We start from the raw sequence: 26,395 nt of genomic DNA, 5'->3' as shown, positions 1-26,395 counted from the left end.
ACAAGGGTAGGAGCCAGAGGGTAGGGAAGGTGGTTTGGGGATTTCATAGGGATGAACCAAGAGGTTCCTGCGGCCAACTTCATGTCAAACAAATCTACTCCAGTCCTGAATCCCTGAACCATTACACCAATAACGTGAAGACAGCTTTTGCATCTGCAACTCCCTTCTGACCTGGTACAGAAGCAAATAACCAGAGCCACTTCCTCATCCCCTCAAACCCTGAACCTCCCGCAGAAGAACCCCAAAAGTGCCCCACTTGTGACAGGATACTTTCCGGGATGGATCAGACTCTGAATGTGACTTTCCAGCAGGGATACAACTTCCTCAAATCCTGCCCTGAAATGAGATCCATCCTTCATGAAATCCTCCCCACTCCTCCAAGAGTGTCTTTCCGCCGTCCACCTAACCTTTGTAACCTCTTGGTTCGTCCCTCTGAAATCCCCAAACCACCTTCCCTACCCTCTGGCTCCTACCCTTGTAACCGCCCCCACTGTAAAACCTGTCCCATGAACCCTCCCACCACCACCTACTCCAGTCCTGTAATCCGGAAGGTGTACACGATCAAAGGCAGAGCCACGTGTGAAAACACCCACGTGATTTACCAACTGACATGCCTACACTGTGAAGCCTTCTATGTGGGAATGACCAGCAGCAAACTGTCCATTCGCATGAATGGACACAGGCAGACAGTGTTTGTTGGTAATGAGGATCACCCTGTGGCCAAACATGCCTTGGTGCACGGCCAGCACATCTTGGCACAGTGTTACACCGTCCGGGTTATCTGGATACTTCCCACTGAAACCAACCTATCAGAACTCCGGAGATGGGAACTTGCCCTTCAATATATTCTCTCTTCCTGTTACCCATCAGGCCTCAACCTCCGCTAATTTCAAGTTGCTGCCCCCGATACATCACCTGTCATTCAACAACATCTTTGCCTCTGTACTTCCGCCTCGACTGACATGTCTGCCCAACATCTTTGAATTTACATATGTCTGTATATGTGCGGATGGATATGTGTGTGTGTGCGAGTGTATACCTCTCCTTTTTTCCCCATAACGTAAGTCTTTCCACTCCCGGGATTGGAATGACTCCTTACCCTCTCCCTTAAAACCCACATCCTTTCGTCTTTCCCTCTCCCTCCCTCTTTCCCGATGAAGCAACCTTGTGTTGCGAAAGCTTGAAATTTGTGTGTTTTTTATTGTGTCTATCTACCAGCGCTTTCTCGTTTGGTAAGTCACAGCATCTTTGTTTTATATATATATATATATATATATATATATATATATATATATATATATATATATATATATATATATATATATATATATATATATTTTTTTTTTTTTCCCCACGTGGAATGTTTCCCTTATATATATTTTCCACCACGACAAACAAGTTAATTGGGAAATGTGTCTGAAAATATCATTCCTTAAGAATTCTTTTACTAAGGAGGAAGGCATATAGACATATGTACATCTATATCTACTCTCAGCAAACTACCTACACCTATGGCGTGTCATAAAGAATACTTCAGTACTGCCACTGACTCCCCCTCCCCTCCTTCCACGCTTCTCTGTTCTATTTCAGGGGCCAGAAGCGTGTAGAACAATAAAAACAAGGTGAGAAGATATGGCATCTCAGTTCAGGTGACCATGCAAAAGGATAAAGAACAATGCTATTAAAATAACTTTGTAATTACAGTTTTATTCAAACAGAATAAATGCAGGTAGAGATCAGTTATTTATCTTGTTAGAACATCATTTTTCAACTGCAATTTATACACTTTGACTTCAGTTAGGCATCAGTGCATTAACTTATGGTACCACAATAGTATTAAAATATTGTTTCACCTATAACATATCATAGGCTATCATCAAGTTACCAACTAATTATGTAAATTTTTTATAACAAGTCCTACTAAAAACTGAAGGTACATCTGACACTGGAAAATGTGGGAGGAAAATATTCCTATGGGAGATAAATTTTTATTACTGATCTACAGCAAATAATAAATAAAAACTTGAAACTTTTTATTATTTTATCACTAGTTCAGCAGCTGTGAGAAATTAAAATCTAGCATCTCAGTAAGACAGGGGATTATTAACCATTAAACAAAAGAACACTGTAATGGAACATCTTCTTACACTATGGATAAATAACTAATTAAATCACAGGAGGCTGTATTTCACAATCAAAGCAGATGCAAAATGTTTAATAATGAGATGAAATGAAATAAGATAGTGGTGGACACAGATCTGTAACACAAGTGGGTAGTATTACTCAGAGGTGCATACTTCAACACGACATTTAAATTAAGTCTTTCTACACTGTAAGCTCATATCAGTGTGTCCTCATCTTGAGTTTCAAATACCATCAACAATGAGTGTTGTGATGATGTACGATCACTGCGGCACAGCAATGCAGTCTCTTCTCCGCCAGTACTATTAGCTGAAGTGTCTGGTGAGCCAATGTGTGTTGTAGCTGCACTGCTTGTGGAAGGCATGTCTCGTCGCCCGGAATCTGGTGAAGGGCTTTCGATAGCTGTTGCCAGAGCTGAATATGACTCTCTGTATCCTGACATGCTAGATGTAAGTGATACATCATCCCAAGATACATCTTTTCCGCCATCACTGCCTTCTCGAGTGAGGCGACTTGAAAGGCGCTGCAGCTGCGGAGGAGGCTGGTTTCCAGGAGCTGGTGGGATGCCAGTGACAGCCAATTCCAGAACAGGCATCTGGATTGTTGGTGACTGTCCTGGGACTTGTGGTATTTCCCTTGGTTCAATTTTGATGTGGGAAACCTTTTTAAGAGTTATTAAAAAAAAACAATTAACACTGTTTCAATGAAAAATTCAAGAACTGTAAACAAAGGAATAACACAGTATCCTTTAACAAAATTATACATAGTCACAATTAACTCCAATTATTTTCATGGCATGGTCAAGAATATTCCAATCACCAAATAACAAAAGCAAAAATTGGAGAATACCTATATGAGATACACTCCTGGAAATTGAAATAAGAACACCGTGAATTCATTGTCCCAGGAAGGGGAAACTTTATTGACACATTCCTGGGGTCAGATACATCACATGATCACACTGACAGAACCACAGGCACATAGACACAGGCAACAGAGCATGCACAATGTCGGCACTAGTACAGTGTATATCCACCTTTCGCAGCAATGCAGGCTGCTATTCTCCTATGGAGACGATCGTAGAGATGCTGGATGTAGTCCTGTGGAACGGCGTGTCATGCCCTTTCCACCTGGCGCCTCAGTTGGACCAGCGTTCGTGCTGGACGTGCAGACCGCGAGAGACGACGCTTCATCCAGTCCCAAACATGCTCAATGGGGGACAGATCCGGAGATCTTGCTGGCCAGGGTAGTTGACTTACACCTTCTAGAGCACGTTGGGTGGCACGGGATACATGCGGACGTGCATTGTCCTGTTGGAACAGCAGGTTCCCTTGCCGGTCTAGGAATGGTAGAACGATGGGTTCGATGACGGTTTGGATGTACCGTGCACTATTCAGTGTCCCCTCGACGATCACCAGTGGTGTACGGCCAGTGTAGGAGATCGCTCCCCACACCATGATGCCGGGTGTTGGCCCTGTGTGCCTCGGTCGTATGCAGTCCTGATTGTGGCGCTCACCTGCACGGCGCCAAACACGCATACGACCATCATTGGCACCAAGGCAGAAGCGACTCTCATCGCTGAAGACGACACGTCTCCATTCGTCCCTCCATTCACGCCATTCACTGGAGGCGGGCTGCACGATGTTGGGGCGTGAGCGGAAGACGGCCTAACGGTGTGCGGGACCGTAGCCCAGCTTCATGGAGACGCTTGCGAATGGTCCTCGCCGATACCCCAGGAGCAACAGTGTCCCTAATTTGCTGGGAAGTGGCGGTGCGGTCCCCTACGGCACTGCGTAGGATCCTACGGTCTTGGCGTGCATCCGTGCGTCGCTGCGGTCCGGTCCCAGGTCGACGGGCACGTGCACCTTCCGCCGACCACTGGCGACAACATCGAAGTACTGTGGAGACCTCACGCCCCACGTGTTGAGCAATTCGGCGGTACGTCCACCCGGCCCCCCGCATGCCCACTATACGCCCTCGCTCAAAGTCCGTCAACTGCACATACGGTTTACGTCCACACTGTCGCGGCATGCTACCAGTGTTAAAGACTGCGATGGAGCTCCGTATGCCACGGCAAACTGGCTGACACTGACGGCGGCGGTGCACAAATGCTGCGCAGCTAGCGCCATTCGACGGCCAACACCGCGGTTCCTGGTGTGTCCGCTGTGCCGTGCATGTGATCATTGCTTGTACAGCCCTCTCACAGTGTCCGGTGCAAGTATGGTGGGTCTGACACACCGGTGTCAATGTGTTCTTTTTTCCATTTCCAGGAGTGTATATAGGGGCAGCATTTTATGTACCAACCACTGAATCCAGAAAATGGTCAATGGGCTGAAATATAAATGCAAAAAACAGGTTTCAAATTTTAATCTTCAAGATCTTTTAAAAAGTCAGCAGTAAGTAATAACTTACAATTTGTATGCTGTCTATCCTGACAAGATTCATCTGTATTTTGTTCTTAACAAAGGAACTAATTAAAATGTTCTGACAACTTAATATTTATTTCTTCTACTTGAATGTATACTGGTATGCAGAAATTGAAGATGAAAATAACTTTCACTTGATGTATCACTGCCAACTAACATAGCGCAATGAAACATGGCCCATACACAGACAGAACTAGCACAGTACACAAGGTAACTGAAAGAAATATGCAATGAGACAAACAGAAATGAATTTTAGTCAAAGATAATAATTACACTGAAGTCATTGTGATTCGTGATGGTCCTGTGGACGTAACAGAGGGTGGGATATGGTTTTTAATATGGTGTGTAATCACCACGGACAGCAGTGCATGCTCTGCAACTTGCTCCCATGCTGGCATCAAGTTTGGTAGAGAGTTCTTATGGTAAGGCATTTCAATCCCCCACCAGCACAGTTGACACCGGCTGGATGGTCTTTGGTGCATGTGGAAGTGCTGCAATGTTTCAAGAGCTCCTCCACATGCGCTGTTCATCCATAAAAATGAAGTCATAACTGAAAGCACCCCTGAAAGGATGCATATGGAGAAGGAGTACAGTGTTCACAATAACAGTGACTGGTAATTGGACCATATTCAAAGATTTGGAGGTTTGTATGGCCATGTAACATTATACTTCTCCACACTGTAACACTTGGACTACCAAAATGATGATGATCGATAATGATGGCAAGAGGTGGAAACATGTAATGCAAACAGGAACACTGTTGAACTTCCTGGAGAGTATTCAACCATGACATTTCCTTTTTATGGATGACAATGCACAGCTGTATCAAACAGCAGAGGTGGAGAAGCTCTTGGAATGAGAGGACATTCGGCAAATGGACTGGACTGACTTTTCCCCTGACTTAAATCTCGCTGAGCACCTGTGAGACATAGTGGGGAGATGTACTGCATCACATCCATGTGCACCATTGACCATCCATCAGTTGTCAACCACACTGGTGGAATACCCTACCACAGGAACTCCTTACCAATGTTGTGGCCAGCACAGGAGCATGTTGTGGAAAATGCAATGCTGTCTGTGGTGATCACACACCCTATTAAGAATCATTTCCAATGTTTCATAATGCCCAGAGGACCATAATAAATAACAGTGACTTCAGTGTAATTATTGTCTTTGAATATAAATGTCATCTCTGTCCATCTCATTGTGTATTTCTTTCAGTTACCTTCTGTACTCTACTGTAGGACTTTCTTTCTGTGTATGGTCCAAGTTTCATCGAGCTATGTTACTTGGCAGTGACACACCACGTGAAAGTTAATTTTGTCCTTAAGTTTTGCACCACCCTAAAAGGAAGCACTGTACAATATACGAACAGAACATGTAAGCCAGCAAAAGAAAAATTACATAAATGTAATCCATCAGAATATCCAACTGATTGGTAACAACAAACTACCAGCAGAAGTTCTCCTACGTGAAATACACTGAAACATATTGGCTAACTGAAAGTAAGATATGTAATTTGACAATAAAGGATTATATCTTATCCAGTTAATTCTTAGATGTAAACATAAAGGTGGTGGAATTTCTATATACCATATGTTAAAGCAGCAAAGCTCATAAAGACTGTGGCAACAATGAATTTTTCATGTTTAATTGTACCTGAACTGACTTTGTAAGATCTATTATTGTTTTCACAGTGGAAAATCTTTTATAAGATTATTCTACTTTAAGCTACTTTCTCACAATATTTTGAGAACAGCAGAAAGTTGGGGATTGGTCTATAATTAGAAGTGACACTCTATGTATCCAATGTTATAAACGAGAGTTGTCACTGCATACTTCACTCTTTCAGAAAATACAACTTGACTCATTAACTGGTTATTAAGGTAACTCAAGGAGAGAGAGAGAGAGAAAGAGAGAGAGAGAGAGAGAGAGAGAGAGAGAGAGAGAGAAAGCGATTCAGTGTTTTTTTAAATTCAACTCCTAATGGGGTAAAATAGGGATGGAGGTTTTTATGCAAATACTTCATTATTTGTGTTTGGCTTCTTGGTAGGAAATAAAAAAAAATGTGTTTCAGTGTTTTTTGGAATTTCAATCCCTAATTGCTCAGGTGAAACAGGGTATAAGACAGAGACGTAGTTTTCACTCCTACTGTTCAATTTACACATCGAAGAAGCAATGGCAGAAATAAAAGAAAGGTTCAAGAGTGGAATTAAAATTCGAGGTGAAAGGACATGAAGAGTAAGATTTGCTGATGACATTGCTATCCTGGGTGAAAGTGAAAGATAATTACAGGATCCACTGAATGGAATGAACAATATAATTAGTACAGGATATGGATTAAGAGCAAATCGAAGAAAGACAAAAGTAATGAGAAGTAGTTGAAATGAGAACAGCAAGAAACTTAACATCAGGATTGGTGATCACAAAGTAAATGGAGTTCAGGAATTCTTCTAGCTAGGCAGCAAAATAACCCATGATGGATGGAGACTGAATGACATACAAAGCAGACTAGCACTGATAAAATGGACAATCTGGCCAACAGATGTCTACTAGTACCAAACATAGGCCTTGATTTGAGGAACAAACTTATGAGAATGTATGTTTGGAGCACAGCATCATATGGTAGTGAAACATGGACTGTGGGAAAACCAGAAGAGAAATGAATTGAAGCATGTTACAGACAAATGCTGGACTGATAAGGTAAGGAATGATGTTCTCTGCAAAATCGACAAGAAAAGGAATATATGGAAAACACTGACAAGAAGAGACAGGATGGTAGGGCATCTGTTAAGACATCAGGGAATAACTTCCTTGGTAGTACAGGGAGCTGTAGAGCATAAAAACTTTGGAGCAAGACAGAGATTGGAATACATCCAGCAAATAATTGAACATGTAGGCGGCAAGTGCTAGTCTGAGGTGAAGAGGTTGGCACAGGAGAGGAATCCATGGTGGGCTACATCAAACCAATCAGAAGACTTATGATGCCCCCCCCCTCCCCCCCCGTCCCAAAAAATGGTGGCATGACGTGTGGGATGAAAATTGGTATTGGAATTATAAGGAAATATGTTCTAGGGATGAAAATTTATGGAAATATCACTAGAGAATTCAAAAGGCAGGATTAACAAAGAACTCTGACTCCTGCTACCACATTTGCCTTTTGTTGGTCAGAAATACATTCAGAAAAGAAGGCTTCTATGGTCTTAATTAGCATGAAAAGTTTAGAAGATGTTGCAATTTGCCAACAAAATAATAATTTGATTAAAAAAATTTGTGCAGGCCACACAGTCTGTGCAAGTGAAGCAGTGGGCACTAAACTAGTATGTTATATTACTTTATTTACATCGTCATTAAGTTTTACAGAGCAGTGCATTTGGTTTTTTATAACTAGAATATCTGAAACCCTACTAGCTTAGCTTTTTCCTAATGATTTTGCAGACATCTGTAAACATTGTGTATTATAGACCCCAATCCGTTTATATGAATACCGTCCTTTTCCTAGGTAGTTTTCACATTTACATTTGTTTGGCTCTATGAAACTTCCCCAAAAACGATCACATTGTTCTTTGTTGGCACAATTTATCTTAGAGATATATATTTATCAGTCACTGACTTTTTTTAATGAGCCTGGATCCTACGTAGACATTTGTTGCTGAATGAATCATGTTCCTTGTCTCATTAGTAATTTATTTTTCACTGCTTATTCTTAATGAATTCGTTACAGCATATACAAATACACATCTGTTATTATGTTTGGGTTTAGAATCTAATTCTGCAGTCACTTGTTTGGTGTTTCCCAAATTTTTATAATGTTTATCAAGTTTTGTGGTCTAACTCCAGGTTGCACATTGATTTTGCAGTTGAGAAAGTGATAGTTTTTAACAGGAAGCTGCCAATTATTGGAAATTCATTTTTGTTTCTTTGCACAGCTGTGGTGTACATATTATCTTTTATTGTATGATACAAATTCCATTAATCTACAAATTTCTTGGATTGTTGGATTTATTGTGATGTCATTAGAAATACTGGATACGTTATTGTTTTCAAAGCTCCTACGCACACTCGTATTTTTGTAAGCATGTTGTATTATTTTTTGATGGATTTCACATCCACAGGACTACTTTTCTCATGTTAATCCATCATTTTGTTTTTTTATAGGCAATATTTTGGTTTTTAATGCCTCATTGTCATTAGCTAGTAACTATATAATTTTGTTTTTTTGAATCCACTACACTTGATTTCAAACATGTTTCTTTGCAAGTACAGTGTACTGCAATAGATTCTAAACTATGTTAGTTGTAATATTTTGATTTGTGCTAAATTTAAATTGGTTGCAGATTACTCATTAGATAAAGTGTATTGTATGAAAATTCAAGTGAGAAACCTCGTATACACACATACTTATCATCAGGAGGCAAAATGCTTAGTACTGCTCATAGACACAAACAAAAATAAAAATGATGATGTTATACTAGCTTTTGGAACTATTAGTTCCTTCCTGAGAGTGAGAGAGTGAGAAAGGAAGTTCTACCCTCATCCTCACTACAGGTGGATGCCTCTCATATTGCAGTCTGAGTGATTTGCCTTTTCTTCTTAACTTTCCCCACTATATCTCTCTCTCTTCCTTGAGGAAGGAAGCAATAGTTTCAAAAGCTAGGATAATGAATCACAAAACTCAAAGGCATAGGCTATCTTCCTGATTATGTTCATTGCTCTTTTCTTATTGGCTCTGTTTGTATCTCTCCTTAGTCTTCTATGATGCACTGATGAGACATCAAACTATAATCTTTCTTTTTCATACTGCATATCCCCTTTGTCAATCAGATGTCATTCATTTTAGAAGGAGTTACATTGATGACTTTGACAGACATTTTTCATCATTAAGAGAATAAGCTCGGCTGATATCCTAGACAGGCAACAGCTGAAGATAATACTCTGCCTCTGCTAACCAGAGGTCTAGGAGGGCTACACATCCCAGCCACAAGGCAAAATGCAAGTCTACATGTATGATTACCAGTTCATATAGGCACTTGGCAGTGTCTGAAACTGAAAGACATGGTGATAGCAGTAATACAAGTGCTGTTGGGGATAGTGAATCATGACACTAACAAGATGTGGGTTCCGTCTTTCTTCCTTGTGGGTGGATCACTCTCAGTGTAAGGTGCCAGACTACTACAGTATTAAGACTGGACCTCAACTACCACCGCCATCATGATGTTTATTGTGTATTTGATCTGTGGAACAAGGAACTAACTAACCAACCAACCAACCAACCAACTAACTAACTTACCAACTAACTAACTGACCACCACCAGAAACACTTCTGTCTTATTTGGTGTGTCTTCAACTGATGTACACAAAGGGAGACAGATGAGCTAACTCACACAGATGCCTCATTTTTGCCACCTGCTGAGGATGTCATGTCACCTCTGCCCTCTGGATGCAACTCAGTAATTATTTAATACTAAGGCCCACAACTTAAATTTTCAGTTTTTAAGTTGCTGTCAGGATTTTTGACTTCTATGGCATGGGAGGCAAAAAGGAATACAAACGTCTCAAAAATGAGATTGACAGGAAGTGCAAAATGGCTAAGCAGGGATGGCTAGAGGACAAATGTAAGGATGTAGAGGCTTATCTCACTAGGGGTAAGATAGATACTGCCTACAGGAAAATTAAAGAGACCTTTGGAGATAAGAGAACCACATGTATGAACATCAAGAGTTCAGATGGAAGCCCAGTTCTAAGCAAAGAAGGGAAAGCAGAAAGGTGGAAGGAGTATATAGAGGGCCTATACAAGGGCGATGTATTTGAGGACAATATTATGGAAATGGAAGAGGATGTAGATGAAGATGAAATGGGAGATACAATACTGCGTGAAGAGTTTGACAGAGCACTGAAAGACCTGAGTCGAAACAAGGCCCTCGGAGTAGACAACATTCCATTGGAACTACTGACGACCTTGGGAGAGCCAGTCCTGACAAAACTCTACCATCTGGTGAGCAAGATGTATGAAACAGGCGAAATACCCTCAGACTTCAAGAAGAATATAATAATTCCAATCCCAAAGAAAGCAGGTGTTGACAGATGTGAGAATTACCGAACAATCAGTTTAATAAGCCACAGCTGCAAAATACTAACACGAATTCTTTACAGACGAATGGAAAAACTAGTAGAAGCCGACCTCGGGGAAGATCAGTTTGGATTCCGTAGAAATACTGGAACACGTGAGGCAATACTGACCTTACGACTTATCTTAGAAGAAAGATTAAGGAAAGGCAAACCTACGTTTCTAGCATTTGTAGACTTAGAGAAAGCTTTTGACAATGTTGACTGGAATACTCTCTTTCAAATCCTAAAGGTGGCAGGGGTAAAATACAGGGAGCGAAAGGCTATTTACAATTTGTACAGAAACCAGATGGCAGTTATTAGAGTCGAGGGACATGAAAGGGAAGCAGTGGTTGGGAAGGGAGTAAGACAGGGTTGTAGCCTCTCCCCGATGTTATTCAATCTGTATATTGAGCAAGCAGTAAAGGAAACAAAAGAAAAATTCGGAGTAGGTATTAAAATCCATGGAGAAGAAATAAAAACTTTGTGGTTCGCCGATGACATTGTAATTCTGTCAGAGACAGCAAAGGACTTGGAAGAGCAGTTGAACAGAATGGATGGTGCCTTGAAGGGAGGATATAAGATGAACATCAACAAAAGCAAAACGAGGATAATGGAATGTAGTCGAATTAAGTCGGGTGATGTTGAGGGTATTAGATTAGGAAATGAGACACTTAAAGTAGTAAAGGAGTTTTGCTATTTGGGGAGTAAAATAACTGATGATGGTCGAAGTAGAGAGGATATAAAATGTAGACTGGCAATGGCAAGGAAAGCGTTTCTGAAGAAGAGAAATTTGTTAACATAGAGTATAGATTTAAGTGTCAGGAAGTCATTTCTGAAAGTATTTGTATGGAGTTTAGCCATGTATGGAAGTGAAACATGGACGATAAATAGTTTGGACAAGAAGAGAATAGAAGCTTTCGAAATGTGGTGCTACAGAAGAATGCTGAAGATTAGATGGGTAGATCACATAACTAATGAGGAGGTACTGAATAGGATTGGGGAGAAGAGGAGTTTGTGGCACAACTTGACCAGAAGAAGGGATCGGTTGGTAGGACATGTTCTGAGGCATCAAGGGATCACCAATTTAGTATTGGAGGGCAGCGTGGAGGGTAAAAATCGTTGGGGGAGACCAAGACGTGAATACACTAAGCAGATTCAGAAGGATGTAGGTTGCAGTAGGTACTGGGAGATGAAGAAGCTTGCACAGGATAGAGTAGCATGGAGAGCTGCATCAAACCAGTCTCAGGACAGAAGACCACAACAAAAACAATGGCATTTTTATGTAATGGTTAGATTTAATTTTGGAAAATTGTATCTTGTAAACACAGCTCATAATTTGCTACTGCTGATTTATCTGTATGGCCTGAACAGTTATTGCACCTGTGTCATCCACAGGGAGAATGACAACAGATGTGTATGATTGTGGGCAGGGATGTAAGAGTGATGCACCAGGGTAATGCAGATTTTGCATGGGTGGCATATACCATTTTGAAGGATGAATGAGGCAGTATATTGGTTGGACTGTAAGTCATGTTAATGCACAATGAGAGGCAGATGAAAACCAAGTGAAGGGTGTTATTAAATTTTTTCAGTGAACTGAATTTGAATAAAGTTATGGAGTTTGATAGATGAATAACAGCTCTTAGTGGCTATTATTCCACTTATTCATTTACCCAGGTAATAGCTACAGGAAATTCTCAGAGCTATACTTAAACATGATAACACAGAACTATTACTATGTCATGAACTTCTTGAAATTTTGAAAACTCCATTAGCATTAGACCATATTTTTGTTGTGTAATACGGTATTTCTTTGCTATTTGCTGTATGGAAATATGAGAAACATCCAGGCAGTGTAATGAAATCATGACTCATATGAAAAACTTGCCATTTGAAATACATTTGCTGATAATTACTTGCTTGTGTTTCACGTATATCACTTTGTACAAGTATGTATCTTGCTAGTATGACTTTGAAAAATATGATAAGATTTGTATTCTCTTGCTCATAACTTGCATCACTCGTACATTGAAATAATCTTACAAATAACTTTCATCTTTTCGACAGTTTTTAAATGTCCAGTGCACGAGCATCAATGAAACCGGGCTCTCACAACAAAACTAGCAGTTCAACAACAGCTTTCTTCATTTTCTGGAGATGAATTTGCTCCGCAACATAAAGAAGGAAAATTATGAGCTCACCTCTATGCGACTTTTCCTGCTTTTGCGTAGGCGGAAAGTCTTCCTGCTTTGTGCCTTAGATCTTTGGAGTCGTGGTTTATCAGTACTGCGACTACTCATCTCTCCTGAACTTCCTTCTGTGGGGCTGCCGGGACTTAAAGGCGTTACTGATGTTTCACCTATAAGATTTGAATTAACGACTGTAAGAAACAATTCAGGGTTCTCACTTCATATTTTTCTCTGTTTTGTTTGGTCTCATTTGATTTCAAATGATTATGATTAAAACAAATAGTGCTACTATCTCATTTGTGTCAAAGCTATGACTGGATTAGACTATATCAGTGTAATCTAAATTTTGAGAAACAAGTTATTTAATACACTTTTGATTGGAAATGATGAAAACTTTCTTTGCTGTGTTCAGTTGTACTAGACTGCTATTTCATTTCATCCAGATTTTGTAATCTGTATGACAGAAAGACTGTTAGTAATGTCCTGTAAGAACATTATATGCTTTTCAGCTCCGTGTAACTGGTGGCAGTTTCAAGTGATAAAATGTAATGATATAACCTGAGCCAATTATTTTTAAATATGTTCACAAGTTTGCAGACTGCAATATAGAGGAAAGGAAAGCTACAATGTATACCAGTATTCCAGTGTGACATTCAGAATCAGCTGTCACTTGTACAACTGCTAGTGACTCGGCACAAGGAGAAGAATGTCCAAATAAATTGCACTGTGTGCAATATAAAGCTTGTTTCTCAAAATAACAACTCACTGCAATGTGGACCATTTCAGTACGATTACAAATAAGGTACACTTTTTCTGTGAAAACATTGCTACAAACTGACCATTTACATAACTGGATTTTTTGTTTTAACCTTAATCTACAACAGAATCTGATAAATGTAACCCAACCAAATACTTATCTACTCAGAAATTCATCAGTATAGTAGAAGGAGTCGACAATTAGAAATTACTTCATTACCAGTCAGCACCTGTAATTCTCAAGGGTGGCAGTCAAATATTTCAATAGCTGCATTCTTTACTTACATGGAATTCTTGATGGACAATAGATATTATCCACTTAGGACAATTATCAGAATGCATCACACATATTTACTAATGTATTTTACTATTTTCATAGATGATCTGAAGATCAAAGTTAGGTCTTTGAAAGGAGTCACAAACTATGTTATGATTTGAATTATGCTTATAAACTCATTAACATTATAAATGAGCAAATAATATTTTTTAATGTTGTAGTGCTACTACCTTGTTTTAGTGAAATTAATAAGAGATGGTAAGAAAGCCACTGCGGAGTATTGCAATAGCAGGTATGGGCTGGTAGCCACAGAGTAGCAATATGTGGATCAGAATAACATGTACACAGAAGGATTGTGATGTGGGCTAGCTGCACTGAGCAGAAAATTGCACTGCACATTGTTAATGGCCTTAGCATGTAGGTCCATGTCACCTCACCGGGACAATATTCTTCTTATGGGCTACATGAATAAGGGCCAAGTTTTGGAGTAACAAATAGACGTTAGTGCCATATAAATATGTCCAAATTTTGAGGCAGAGGTCCTTCTGTGGAATCCAGCAGCACCAATATGATGCAAGAGCCACACCAGATGACGAGATGACTGGCATCGCCAATAGCAGTTATGAGTTTTGAGTCCAGATTGGGCCAGGCAGCACCAGTACTGAGATCCTCACATGAGGCAATGAGTCGCATCCTGTGCCAGCCGTCACTATGTGCCACTGTGGTGTGTGTGTGTGTGTGCAGGGCTATATCCCAATTAGAGGCTGTTTCCTAGCGGAATAACATTATAGCACAACACAGAGCATACCACTAATGTCATGACCGTGGGCTACTGAGGCTGTCGGCTGTCCTTTGGGCTGTAGTCAGCAGCATGGTGCACCTATGTGAGCATCTTATCACTTGGTGGAAGTAGCCAGCCATGAACCAGCACTGGCTACGGTCAACGAAGTGAGTCAATGTTTGCTTTTCTGAGCTAATGATACAAACTGTAATTATAGTTGAATAGACACCTTTCTTTTGATCAGCAGTGTTTCCACTGGGCTCCCCAGCCATTGTCACCGACACTCACTCTACAGAGTGCAGCTGCTCTCAACAGAGTGGTGTCAGGAGAGCTGACATCACCGCAGTGGACAGCAGGGGGTGTACCATCCCCACGCAGTGTGATGTCCTAACTGCAGCCTGAGATATCCTAATCACAGGGGTGAGTGAGATTATTATATTCTTTTGTGGTGATAATCATGGAATCAAGTATTAGGGGACATCATAACTGGAGAGTTACTTTTGTGAGTTCAGAATGGCTGGTGGATATCTCTCAGCTTAAAGGTAATTCTGAGGATGAATGGTTACAACCTATGCAATGTACACAGTGCAATTTATTTGGGCATTCTTCTCCTTGTGCTGAGTCTGTAGCAGTTGTCTGTTTTAAATGTAATTGCTTTTGCCACATGGCAAGACAGTGTAGAGTGTCCAGCTGGCTCATGATTAGATAGAAGAAGTAAGTGGGGTAGTACGTGTAGCTACAGTGTTCTATCCATGTTGAATTGTTAGTGCTAGGTTTGTGAAAATGAGTGAGTGTTCAGGTAGCTCAATTCAGGGCAGAGAATACATTTGTAAATAATAAGCTAGCAGAGAAGGATGATTGAAGTAGCAGAACCTAAGAGTGGATCCAGTGGTTGTGAACTTGGTTTCTCTCTTTTCCAGTAGGTTGCCTGAGGATGTGTTGGCATTTGTAGAGGTTCTCTTGGCATTTGCTGACATAAGACGTTGGTCAGATAAACATTTGTTTCAGATAGCAATGTTGTGTCTGCCAGGAGAGGCAAAGTCATTTGTATGGTACACAGAGGTGCTGCACAAGCCAGAGACTTTTGAACAACTAAGGCAAGGATTAGAACAGAGACATAGGAAGTAGAACAGCGCAAGGGTTTTCTGTAAACAGTTGAGCATAATTTCAAAAGGGCATAATGAAACTGTAGAGGATTTTGTGGATAACATGAGGAAACTTAATGCAGACATGTGAGTTAACTCATGTGAGGAAGTGAACAAGGTTTCCTGCACAAAGCCAATCAATGGGCACTTGACACTTTCCAGAAGGGTTTAGCACGGGAGATGTCTAAGAGGGTATGCCTATGGGCCTTCATGCAGCAATCAGGTTGGTATTCAAGTATGACAAAATTCATGTTTCATCAGGGGTGAGGGATTGGGGAAATGTGTTTGTATAAAGTGTAAGATGTTTTAATTACGGGCAAATAGGCACATGCAGCCTCCAGCCACAGAGTAATAGGATTGGTATGAACTACCAGCAGTTTAATGGGAATATTAATAGAGGTTGTAAGGATCAGCAGCAAGGGTAGAGGAGTAATGATAGGCTTGATATGGGTGATAATAAGCACCTGTTGAACTTAAGAGAGAACCCCAGATCCACTGAAAGGCAGTAAAAGAAAATGGAGTGCAAATGAATGCAGCAGTGGAATGTGCCATAATGTGTGGAATAGGTGGTAGAGAGTATAAGTTTTTGTTGGACAAAGGGACAGTGGACTTGAGAGATTTAGTGGGTGAGAGGTAATGGAATCCATCACATTATAAGTTGCTTGGGGTAGGGGATAGTGGTATATGACCACTGGGGTTGGTAATAATGAGTTTTTCGTAAGCAATATGTGGAAGTACTGTCCCGTGTAAGCAAGGGTTACAGCATGATTCCAGGGTTAGACTTTCTGTATCAGCATCACATTGTATTTGACCATTGATGAGGTATAGTGGAGCTTAGTGGAAAAACATTCCAGCTAGGGGAAGCTGTTTTTGATGTTGGTGTGTCATGAGGTGCATCTGTTGTGCAAGGCAATCCAGTTAAAATATAATCAATGACACTGAGGCTTAATTTGCGTAACTATGTGTCAAGTGGTTATGGAAAGTCACCATGGATGAGTGTGGAGCAAGACTTACTGATTGGTATGTTATGTATAGTGGAACCATTGGAAGATAGTGACGTATTGTATTTATATGTTGTTTAGTGAGACAAAGTATTGTACACGTACAAGGGAGGGGCAGAGGCAAGGCAATACCCATCAATGTGGGCAATTTTGGCACTGATCAGATTACCTTGTTAAAGGAAATGACAGTGACAACATTGGAAATTGCAGATGAACAAGACTGCCAAACAAGAGGAGTGGGATGTAACAGAGTGAAGCATTTAAAGGGTATCGAGGGGACACAGATGGAGGACCTGTAGTTAGGATTCGAGACCTATTTTTTTATTGCAAGTGCTGTTGCTTTCAACACCAATGATGCAACACAGTATTCCAATGGGGAATAAAGCACTGATTTATCATAGGTCATGCACAATACAAATGATTTTGAAGGAGTTTATCAATCAACAATCGGCCAATGGTATAATACAAGGAGTGAGGGAATTGTGATTGTACTGAAGAAGTCTATGAACGGTTCGAGGAAGTATCAGTTATGTTGAAACTTCCTGGAAGATTAAAACTGTGTGCCCAACCGAGACTCGAACTCAGGACCTTTGCCGTTCGCGGGCAAGTTCTCTACCATCTGAGCTACCGAAGCACGACTCACGTCCGGTACTCACAGCTTTACTTCTGCCAATATCTCGTCTCCTACCTTCCAAACTTTACAGAAGCTCTCCTGCGAACCTTGCAGTTATGTTGCAAGTATCACCATTTAAATAGTAATACTATGATGGAGTACTACCCTATCCTGAACATCATAGAAATGATTGATAATCTTGGGCAGTGCCAGCAATTCTCAACAATGGAGAATTGATACCATTAGTTAGAAGTGGATCCAGGGGACAGAGTGAAGACTGCAATTTCAGCACCTTGGGGATATTATGACTATATAAGAATGCTGCAATGTAATGAAACCTCATCAATGTCTGATGTACGGGGATGACATAATCCTCTTTTCAAGGGATAAGTAGGAGTATAGGCAATGACTAAGAAAAGTATTCAAGAGGTTACAGTCTGCTCATTTCAGTGCTAAGTAAGGAGAAGTGTCACTTTGCACTAGAAAAAGTCAATTACTTAGGCCATGAAATTAAAAAGAGAGTGTGAGGACTGATCCTAGATTGGTTCAGTCAGTGCAAGATTTTCTGGTACCAGGAACAAGCAAAGAATTACAATCTTTTCTTGGACTTGCAAATTATTATAGAACATTCGTGAAAGGATTTGTGGATATAACACAGCCCCTCACACAGTTGTTAAAGAAAGGTATTATGTTTCTGTGGTTTCATGTCAGACCTGATAGAACTGTGTCTGTTGCTGAAGGTAAAGAAGTTAAGAATGGGTCCAGTACATTATCAAGCAAATGGAAGGATGGAATGGTTTCATCAGATGATTGGGAGATGTTTAGTTATTATGAGAATGGCCACCATTAAGATTGGGATGCATATTTATCTTTTATGGTGCGTGCACATAATTCAGAACTACACTCTAGCATAAGATTGTCACCATTCAAAGTGGTTTATGGTAAGAAGATGCCATTGCTTTTCAACATGATTAGGCAGAAAGGAAGTGGGAGTGGAGGCTCAGTCCAAGAATCTGCAAAGGTTTGGAAGAAGGTTCAACAAACAAACACCAAGACATTTTGGAAAAGCGAGAGCAACCAATGAAGCATGTGGGAACATTACCTCAGTACAAAGTGAGCCAATGGGTGATACAGTCAAGTCCTTATATCCCAAAAGAGTAGAAAAAATAGTTTGTGACACAGTACCAGGGCCCGTACCAAGTGACTGAAACCATGCAACTTGTGAATGTGAAACTATAATGGTTGTACATGTCAGGCATCTACAACCATTCAAGGGTGTGCCAGAAGCAGTTCCGGGCAGAATATAATGGGACCAAGGAAGGAAGCGAAGCAGGAGAAGCAAAAGAATGAGCAACAGGTATAGAAGTTCATGCACCTCAAGCACGGTACGCACTAAGGCCAAGAAAGCAGTCAATATGTTTTGTGTTTTTGGTTATTTTCTTTTTTGTATTGTGTAGGTGATTGGAGTAATTTTAGAAGTATGTGTTTAGTATGATGAGATGTGCTGTTTGGAGACAGCAGGATTCTGGGGGAAGTGAAGGTAATAATGGTCCCTGTCATCAGGTTGCCATGCAAAGAAGGTGTCGAAAGAAGAATGTTAGTTTTGGCAGTGCTACACCTCTTATCCTTGGCCAAAGTTGGACTGCTGTGAGATCATCACCTGAATGGAAAGTCTTGTTTTCCAGGCAGCAGGATGTGTTATTATCTACCCACAGATGGTCATTAAATTTAGTATTCAATGTACGGGAGCTGGGGATGAGATGATGAGGTTGGAGGAGGTGTTTTTGGGTTTTCAGCAGTTAATAAGTACTAACAGAATACTTAAGGAGGTATCAAAAGTATACCAGAAATTGCTCAGCATGTGAGCATGATTGATTGAACAGATGCAGAAACTGATAGGAATAGTGTGGCATGAGTCACATAAGGTAAAAATGGGATAGACAGATGCTGGAGGTAGAATACTGAAGACCATATCTGGGACAGCAGATGCAAGTTACATAAGCAATCTAAACAAAACAACAGGAGCTACAAGGTATTTAATAGAAGGGAATAGGGTGTCTATGGAATGGCATTTAATGTGGATTGTGAGTTTGGAGAGCAGCATGTTGAACAACACATGTGTGCTACAACAGCCTACTAAGGAAGTGCTGGATTATGTCAGAACATCAGCTAGTAATATAAACTGGGATTTAGAGGCAGTTCAAGCATGAGAGCAAATACTGGATGCTAGGATAACAATGACAAGACTGTTGCAGTCACTAGGGGATGGTATCTGGGATGCAATAGTGGAAATGATGAACATGCAGGGAGCTGTTCATCAGGCACTAGATGGGCAGTTAAGTCTGGTCTTGTTGTCACCTGAACAATACCTGGAGGGCTTCAGAAAGGATGGGTAGAATTACCACAAGAACTGCAATTAGTGGTAGAGCCAAGCAGCCAGAACTTGTGTTTCTACTACCATGGAGCAACTGTGGGCATAACAACAGATAGCGCACAGTCTTACGTGTCAGTGAGGATAGGTGGCCGATATGCACATGCCATCTAAGTGTTAAATGTGTGATGAAGCAAGCTGGTATCTCTTTACTTCCTCTCTTGTTTTGCCATCTTCCTCCTTAAATTCATTTTATTTTCATTTTTGCCTAATTACCATTAACATGCATGAGTATAATCTGCATTTCCAGAAAAGAGAAAGGTTGGCCCTCAGTCTTAAGGAATATAGCACCAGGTCTAATTTTGTGGTTAGTTTTGTGTATGTAATTAATGTCCTAATTTATTTTGACCATTCCTAGTTGATAATTTTGTTATAGGGTGAAATCAGTATTTGTTTCACAACTTAGATTCCATTGTTGACTTATAAACAAATATAAATTCTAATGATAAACATTTGGAAGAAGAACTACTAGAATCCTTATGTATTTATTTGGCTCTGCTTGAAAACATATTAGCAAAGTCAGCCCTTAATTAATTCCAAAATAATTACTGGGTTTGTCAAAGGTATTGTTGCATAACTATATCTGTCAGTTTCATTATTTAAACAAATAATTCGGCCTAACTTTTGTGATAGAAGGAACTGTTAAAAAGGAAGAATTTTTTGATGTATTAAGTTAATTGAATGAGTTATGTTTTAATTGTAATTTCTGTAACTTAAACATTGAACAATGTATAGTATCAGTACCTATTATTGTGAGGATATATAAAGGACCGATTTTTGATTCTGAGACAGTCAGTCTATGGCCAATTTTCAGACGGAATTATGTATTGGTAAAACTAACAATAATGTATTAACTTAACAGTGGAATAAGTGTAACAGAAATAGGCTTTGTGTTAAAACAATTAATGACAATGTCAGTTCAATTTATTTGAGAAGTAGGGTCACATGTACTGTATTACTCTGCAAGAACTGTGAACTGTGTGTGTAGGTTTTTACTGCTCATAGATGTATAACAGCAAACTATTGTAGCAGTAAGCTGATGTTGCCTGCAATCTATTAATGAGGCTTATCAACATTTACCAATAGTGAACTGGCCATATAATTGTGTAACATTGGGGGGGGGGGGGGGGGGGGGTTGTGAACAGTGAAAGTAAAGAACTGTGAAACACAACTGTTGGCTACATCATTTACAGTATTCAGTGTTTAACTTAGACCCCCCCCCCCCCATTTTTCAGTCAGTATAACAATGCAATATGTTGACACCGAGAACTATCAACAAAGAAATAAAGCAGGCAAACATCACACACAATGTACACCTATCCAGTGAAACTAGAGGCAGTTGGGAAGATAGTGCAAATGAGAGAGAATTGGGTGTTACTAGTGGTGGAAGTGGGGGTTGACACTTGGTAATGACTGAGGATGAGCTACAGCGCTACAGCGATGCCAGAGGAGGTGGGGGATGGTTGCATATGTGCATATTGCATACTCGCAAAATCCAGAAATCCAGAGCGATGAAAGCACATGCATAATACTGTTGTTCAAGGGATAAGATAGGGGGTTTTTCATGGTGGAAAGAGCTGATGGAACTGAAGCTGTATTTCCTGAAACTGGGTTTGATTTGAATGTATTCAGTACATGACCACATAGTAGTGGTTGCTAGTTGCTATGAGCAAGGACGACTCGGAGCAAGCCACTTGGAGTTAAGAGCCAGTGGGTTGTTGATTAATGGGACTATGTGTGATATTTCAGGACCAACATTCCATTTACTGACTACAGTGATGGGAGCTATTCTGTTAAATGTAACACAGCTGCAGATGTAATGGCCAGATGAACCCTTAAGAGATATTGCCTAAACAAACCCTCACCTTCCTGAACAGTATCTGTAAACCTAGCCTAATCCATTTTCTAAGTCAGATAATAGCTGCTAAGGAGGGATCACTGTGAAGCAGTTAATGCAGCATGTAGAACAGTATCAGGATGGTAGGCATTGGTAACCATGACCTTGAGAATTGCGATTCCTAGTGCCACGATGACTTTGGTTTTGCTCTGCACAGCTTTTATTTATCTGAGCTGTTCAGAAACCTGACCCATGGGTAGTTCAGGTTCCCACGGACTGGATTCCCTGGGCAGGAAACTAGAAATAAGTTTATCAAGTTTTTAAAGATTTAACTGAGTCACTGTATAGTTTTTAGGGATAGCCAGTTGTGTAGTGTGTATGTATTCTATAGATTAAGGGAAGAAGTAGTTATGGTGGAGAACCACATCTTAACAAGATCTGAGGGACCATGTTTTCTCCATGGATGAGGGCAGTGTAGTGCCAATACCCAGTTTTATTGAAATTAATAAGAAATGGAGGTTTTCAATAGCAGTCCTGGACTGAAAGCTGCAGTGTGGTGACAAGTGGGAAGGATTAAGAGACAGGCTCGATGCGCTGAGCAGAAAATTGCACCATGCAGCAGTAATGGCCATAGCAAGCAGGGTGATGTCACTACACCGGGGCAAGATTCTTGTTACAGGCTAGGTGACTATGTGCAAAGTTTTGGTGTAACAAATGCATGGTGGTATCACATAAATAGGTCTAAATTTTGAGGCAGAGGTACTTCTTCAGAATCCAGAAGCACAACCACAGCACCAGTGCCATGCTGGACGATTTGGCGTTACCAGTAGCAGCTATAAGTTTGACCCTGGGTTAGGCTAGTTGCTGCCAGCGCTGAGTTCCTCACAAGAACTGCTGACCTACCATCTGCACCAGCAGTGAGATCTTTGAGGGACTTGGTGCCTCAGTGCCAGCTAATGTCCAACTCCTGCTGGATGCTGGATGGCATACCTGTGCACAGCAGTCACCACGTGCCACTGCAATGAGTGCTTGTGGTGATCATTTACAAGAAGAGGCCATTCCGCTGTAGAATGCCACAACACCACAACACACAGCACACTGCTGATGTCACAGCCAGGGCCTACTGTGGCTGCTGTCCATCCTCCAGACTGTCATCAGCAGCCTGGGGCGCCTATGTGAGCATCTCCTCACTGGGCGGAAACAGCTGGCCATGAGCTAGTGCCAGCCAGAGTCATCAGAGTGAGGCATGTTTGCCTCACTGAGCTAATGATGCAAATAATTGAAGTTGAATAAATGATTCTCTTTTGGTCAACAGTGTTCCCACTAGGCCTCCCGGCCCATTGCCAACATCACTCACACTATAGGGGGCAACTGCACTCAAGAGTGTCTGTTCACAATGAAACTCTCAAAAACAATGGCATCTATGACTAAACTTCATATTTAGAAGAGTGGTTCAATACTATGAGCTACACTGTCTTCTATGAGTGATCATCACATATCGTTTCTTCTGTTACTATTGTACATGCTGAAACATATTTAAACAGTTCAGTTATCACAGTAAGTTGAATTTCAGTGAGAAAGAATTATATACTACTTTATGAGTGGCGACGAAATGTGGCTGTCTACATTTTGCTCTGGTGATTCTTATCCAACAACTGCATAAACAGCAAGTTGTATGGGCAAAAGAATGGCATGTACTTTCTTCACTGAAAGTGAACACAGCCATAATGAAGGTTTGGTTGACTGGTGTATGCATTTATAAGCTTTTCCATGTAGTCACCATTGGACTAAATGAAAGCTGGTAAGATGATAGTCAAAATGAGTAATTTTAATGTATATTTCTCAATGGAACCTTCATAAATGATTTGTGAGATGTACTAATACATACAATGCAACTGATAATTGTTTGACAGAATGTTTTACAACGAATGGATTTGACACCATCATCTTTATAGTGTTTTGTTTAGTAAAGAGAATTATTTTCCAAAGAGGTAATTAAATATCTTGAGAGGTATACTAAGCAACTTGAAAAACTGATGCATTTTTTCAAATCTGATTTGCTTTTTTCAGTTAGATTTGATTTAAACAAATATACAAGGTGCAGATAATTTGGCATACTGAAAACAATTAAAAGATGTACCTGAACACTTAAATGAGCTTGATTACCTGGTCCTAATTTTACCAAACCTTTGGGTACCAATAACTTGCCAGCTCAGCTTGTTTGTTTCCATGAAAGCAAAAGTAAACGTAGCCAGCTATAGGGTAGACAATAATAAACAGGTACAATATAAGCTGTTAGTTGTGAACCATAAATGTGACTAAACTACTTGTGTTATTGGTGGTCTATAACCAAGAAACTGAGTATTTAACATGTACTGGGAAAGTGACATACAAAGCATAACATTGTAGGATCAACAGCTAATATATGAGTACCTATTAGTTATATTAGAATGACATTTCAACAAATAGTTAGAAATTCCAAAGAGATTTACTAATCTTAGATAAAAAGCATAGTTGAATGTTAAAAGCATGCTTCAGGAGACATCTAAATCATTTAGAGTACTCACTTCAAGTAATATCTAGATTTTCTACAAAACTTAATAATCTACAATAAAGAATCAGTAAGTTATCATTCTATACGTACTTCACAGAAAAGTGCTTTTTGAGTAACATGAACAACTGTGCATTCAAAAAGTACTAATTCTTCAACTTTGCATATCTATACATTCTACGATTTTTTGAATATACAAAGAATGAAGTCCATCTTCTAACATCTCTTGATGTTAAAATGCTGTTATGCTTCAACCTCAGACTGCTGACAACCTTGGAAGTACCAATATTCACTTCTGTACTCAGTTTTTATGAGAGGCAGGGATGAATTACGAAAAGGAATGATACATAGTCATGTTTTACATAAAAATTAGATGCTCATAACCAGTAAGATATGTTGTTCATATAACCTTGATAATATGTTATAGATCTTATATTAAAAGACACAGGGAGGGAGGGGGGGGGGGAGAGAGAGAGAGAGAGAGAGAGAGAGAGAGAGAGAGAGAGAGAGAGAGTCATGAATTTTACGATTCTTGAGTCACAAGTCAAGACAACAAAAATACGTAGGGATGCTTTTTGTTTTTGTGAACAGGGAATCGCATAATGTAACAAACATGTGAGATAAGAAATCTGACAGTATTTATTATTAGAAAGCACAGAGAAGGCATGCACATTCTTCATTTTATTCAGTAACTCTGAAAGACCAGTTAGAGTACCACCTTACCACATCAGTATAATATTTAAGGACACAAACTCAGCTACAGTTACAACTGTAAATATTTCATATGTAACTTACTTTGTGTAATATTGTATTATTAATTTTATTTTGCCTTTTAATTTAGTTTTTTGCCTTCAAAAAGCAAATAAAAATAACTGTGTGTGATCATTACAGCCAGACTTTTCATCTGCTGCATGTGGTAAAGGTGCACCAGTATTAGTACTGCAGTGCAGAGCCATGCACTGATCATATCACTACCATGCACGGTGACTTATTTATGTATGGCCAATATATTCAATAAAAAAAAGAGATAAAAAATTTCTGTAATATTTGATCTCTTTCTGTTTTGTTTTAAATTCTGTGGACCCAAAAGAGTTCAAATGCCAAGTTTACAAATGGCTCAAAACTATAAGAAACATATCTATGTGCTTTACAAACATTATCTTCTTTGAACTTGGTGTTGCACTTGCCACTGAATCCAGTGTTTCCTGTTTAATAGGTATGACACATAAGAATATAATTTATTAATAAGCAAATCAAAAATAAACTTCTTCCTTTTTGTAATAAACAGGATGATAAAAATAAATCTGCTAATACTGATCATAATGTCTACCAGTGTAACAATAAATCAAAAAATTGTAATTCAGATTTAATTGGCAAACATTACTGTGTTAATTTACAGGGCGGCCATACAATTTTGGAAAGTGAATTCTCTCTTTTCATCTTCTGATGAAGACGAGAGAAGAGAATATACTTCTTGAACCATATGAGCTGCAGGTCAGATAATTAACGGCTTGTAAATAGTTCTGTTGGTTCAAAATTGTGACCAGTGTTAGGAAATTATAAGCCCATCTTCAACTATACAAAACTGCAAAAGGGAAAAATGAAGAAACTACAATAAGAAATTCTGTAAGACTCAATGCTTCTATGTAATAATAATAATGGTGTTTCACTGTCCAATGATAAATACGAGGTTGATACAGTCACGTTAGTCAGTACAAAAAGACGAATGTCTCACCAGATAGTCACAAAATAATCTAAGGAAACTAAGCATCCAAAGGAAGGAAAAATGGAGAGAAATCCCATAAGAACATCACTGGACAATGGGAGATAATGTACATAGTGAGGCACAGGACCATCACACACTGTGAATACTAGGTGCGGGCGGGTGACAGATGCACGTACAGCTGAGATATGGAATGACGTGTGGTAGAAGGCAGCCGTGCACGGATACTACCAACCGTCAGATTACAAGTGAAAGTGAAGCCACCTAGTGGCAAATAGTGTAACAGGTGACTGACTAGCATAACATTAACAAATGGTGAACACAGAATATATAAGTGAATAGAAGATAGTTAAATGTGCAACATTGAAATATAAAACTCAGGTGAAAATTATGTACTTGGGCATAAACAGTGAAA

The 26,395-nt window shown here is 39.8% G+C and overlaps 1 protein-coding gene across 1 annotated transcript in view; it reads right to left on the bottom strand.

Annotated features, from left to right (window-relative positions):
* Positions 1-1,752: 1,752 nt before the first annotated feature.
* LOC126194994 (protein unc-80 homolog) overlaps positions 1,753-26,395 on the bottom strand; it is a 1,036,886-nt gene continuing 1,012,243 nt past the window's right edge. Inside the window, exons 63-64 of the mRNA XM_049933411.1 lie at positions 12,878-13,035; positions 1,753-2,803 (exon numbers count right to left, since the gene is read on the bottom strand). Coding sequence (XP_049789368.1) covers positions 2,339-2,803; positions 12,878-13,035 — 623 coding nt within the window. The 3' untranslated portion in view covers positions 1,753-2,338. The remainder of the gene's footprint in view (positions 2,804-12,877; positions 13,036-26,395) is intronic.

The sequence above is a fragment of the Schistocerca nitens genome, chromosome 7 (assembly GCF_023898315.1).
Source record: "Schistocerca nitens isolate TAMUIC-IGC-003100 chromosome 7, iqSchNite1.1, whole genome shotgun sequence".
Lineage (NCBI taxonomy): Eukaryota > Metazoa > Arthropoda > Insecta > Orthoptera > Acrididae > Schistocerca > Schistocerca nitens.
Note: the sequence above shows the minus strand (reverse complement) of the source record. Positions and strands in the feature narration are given on the sequence as shown.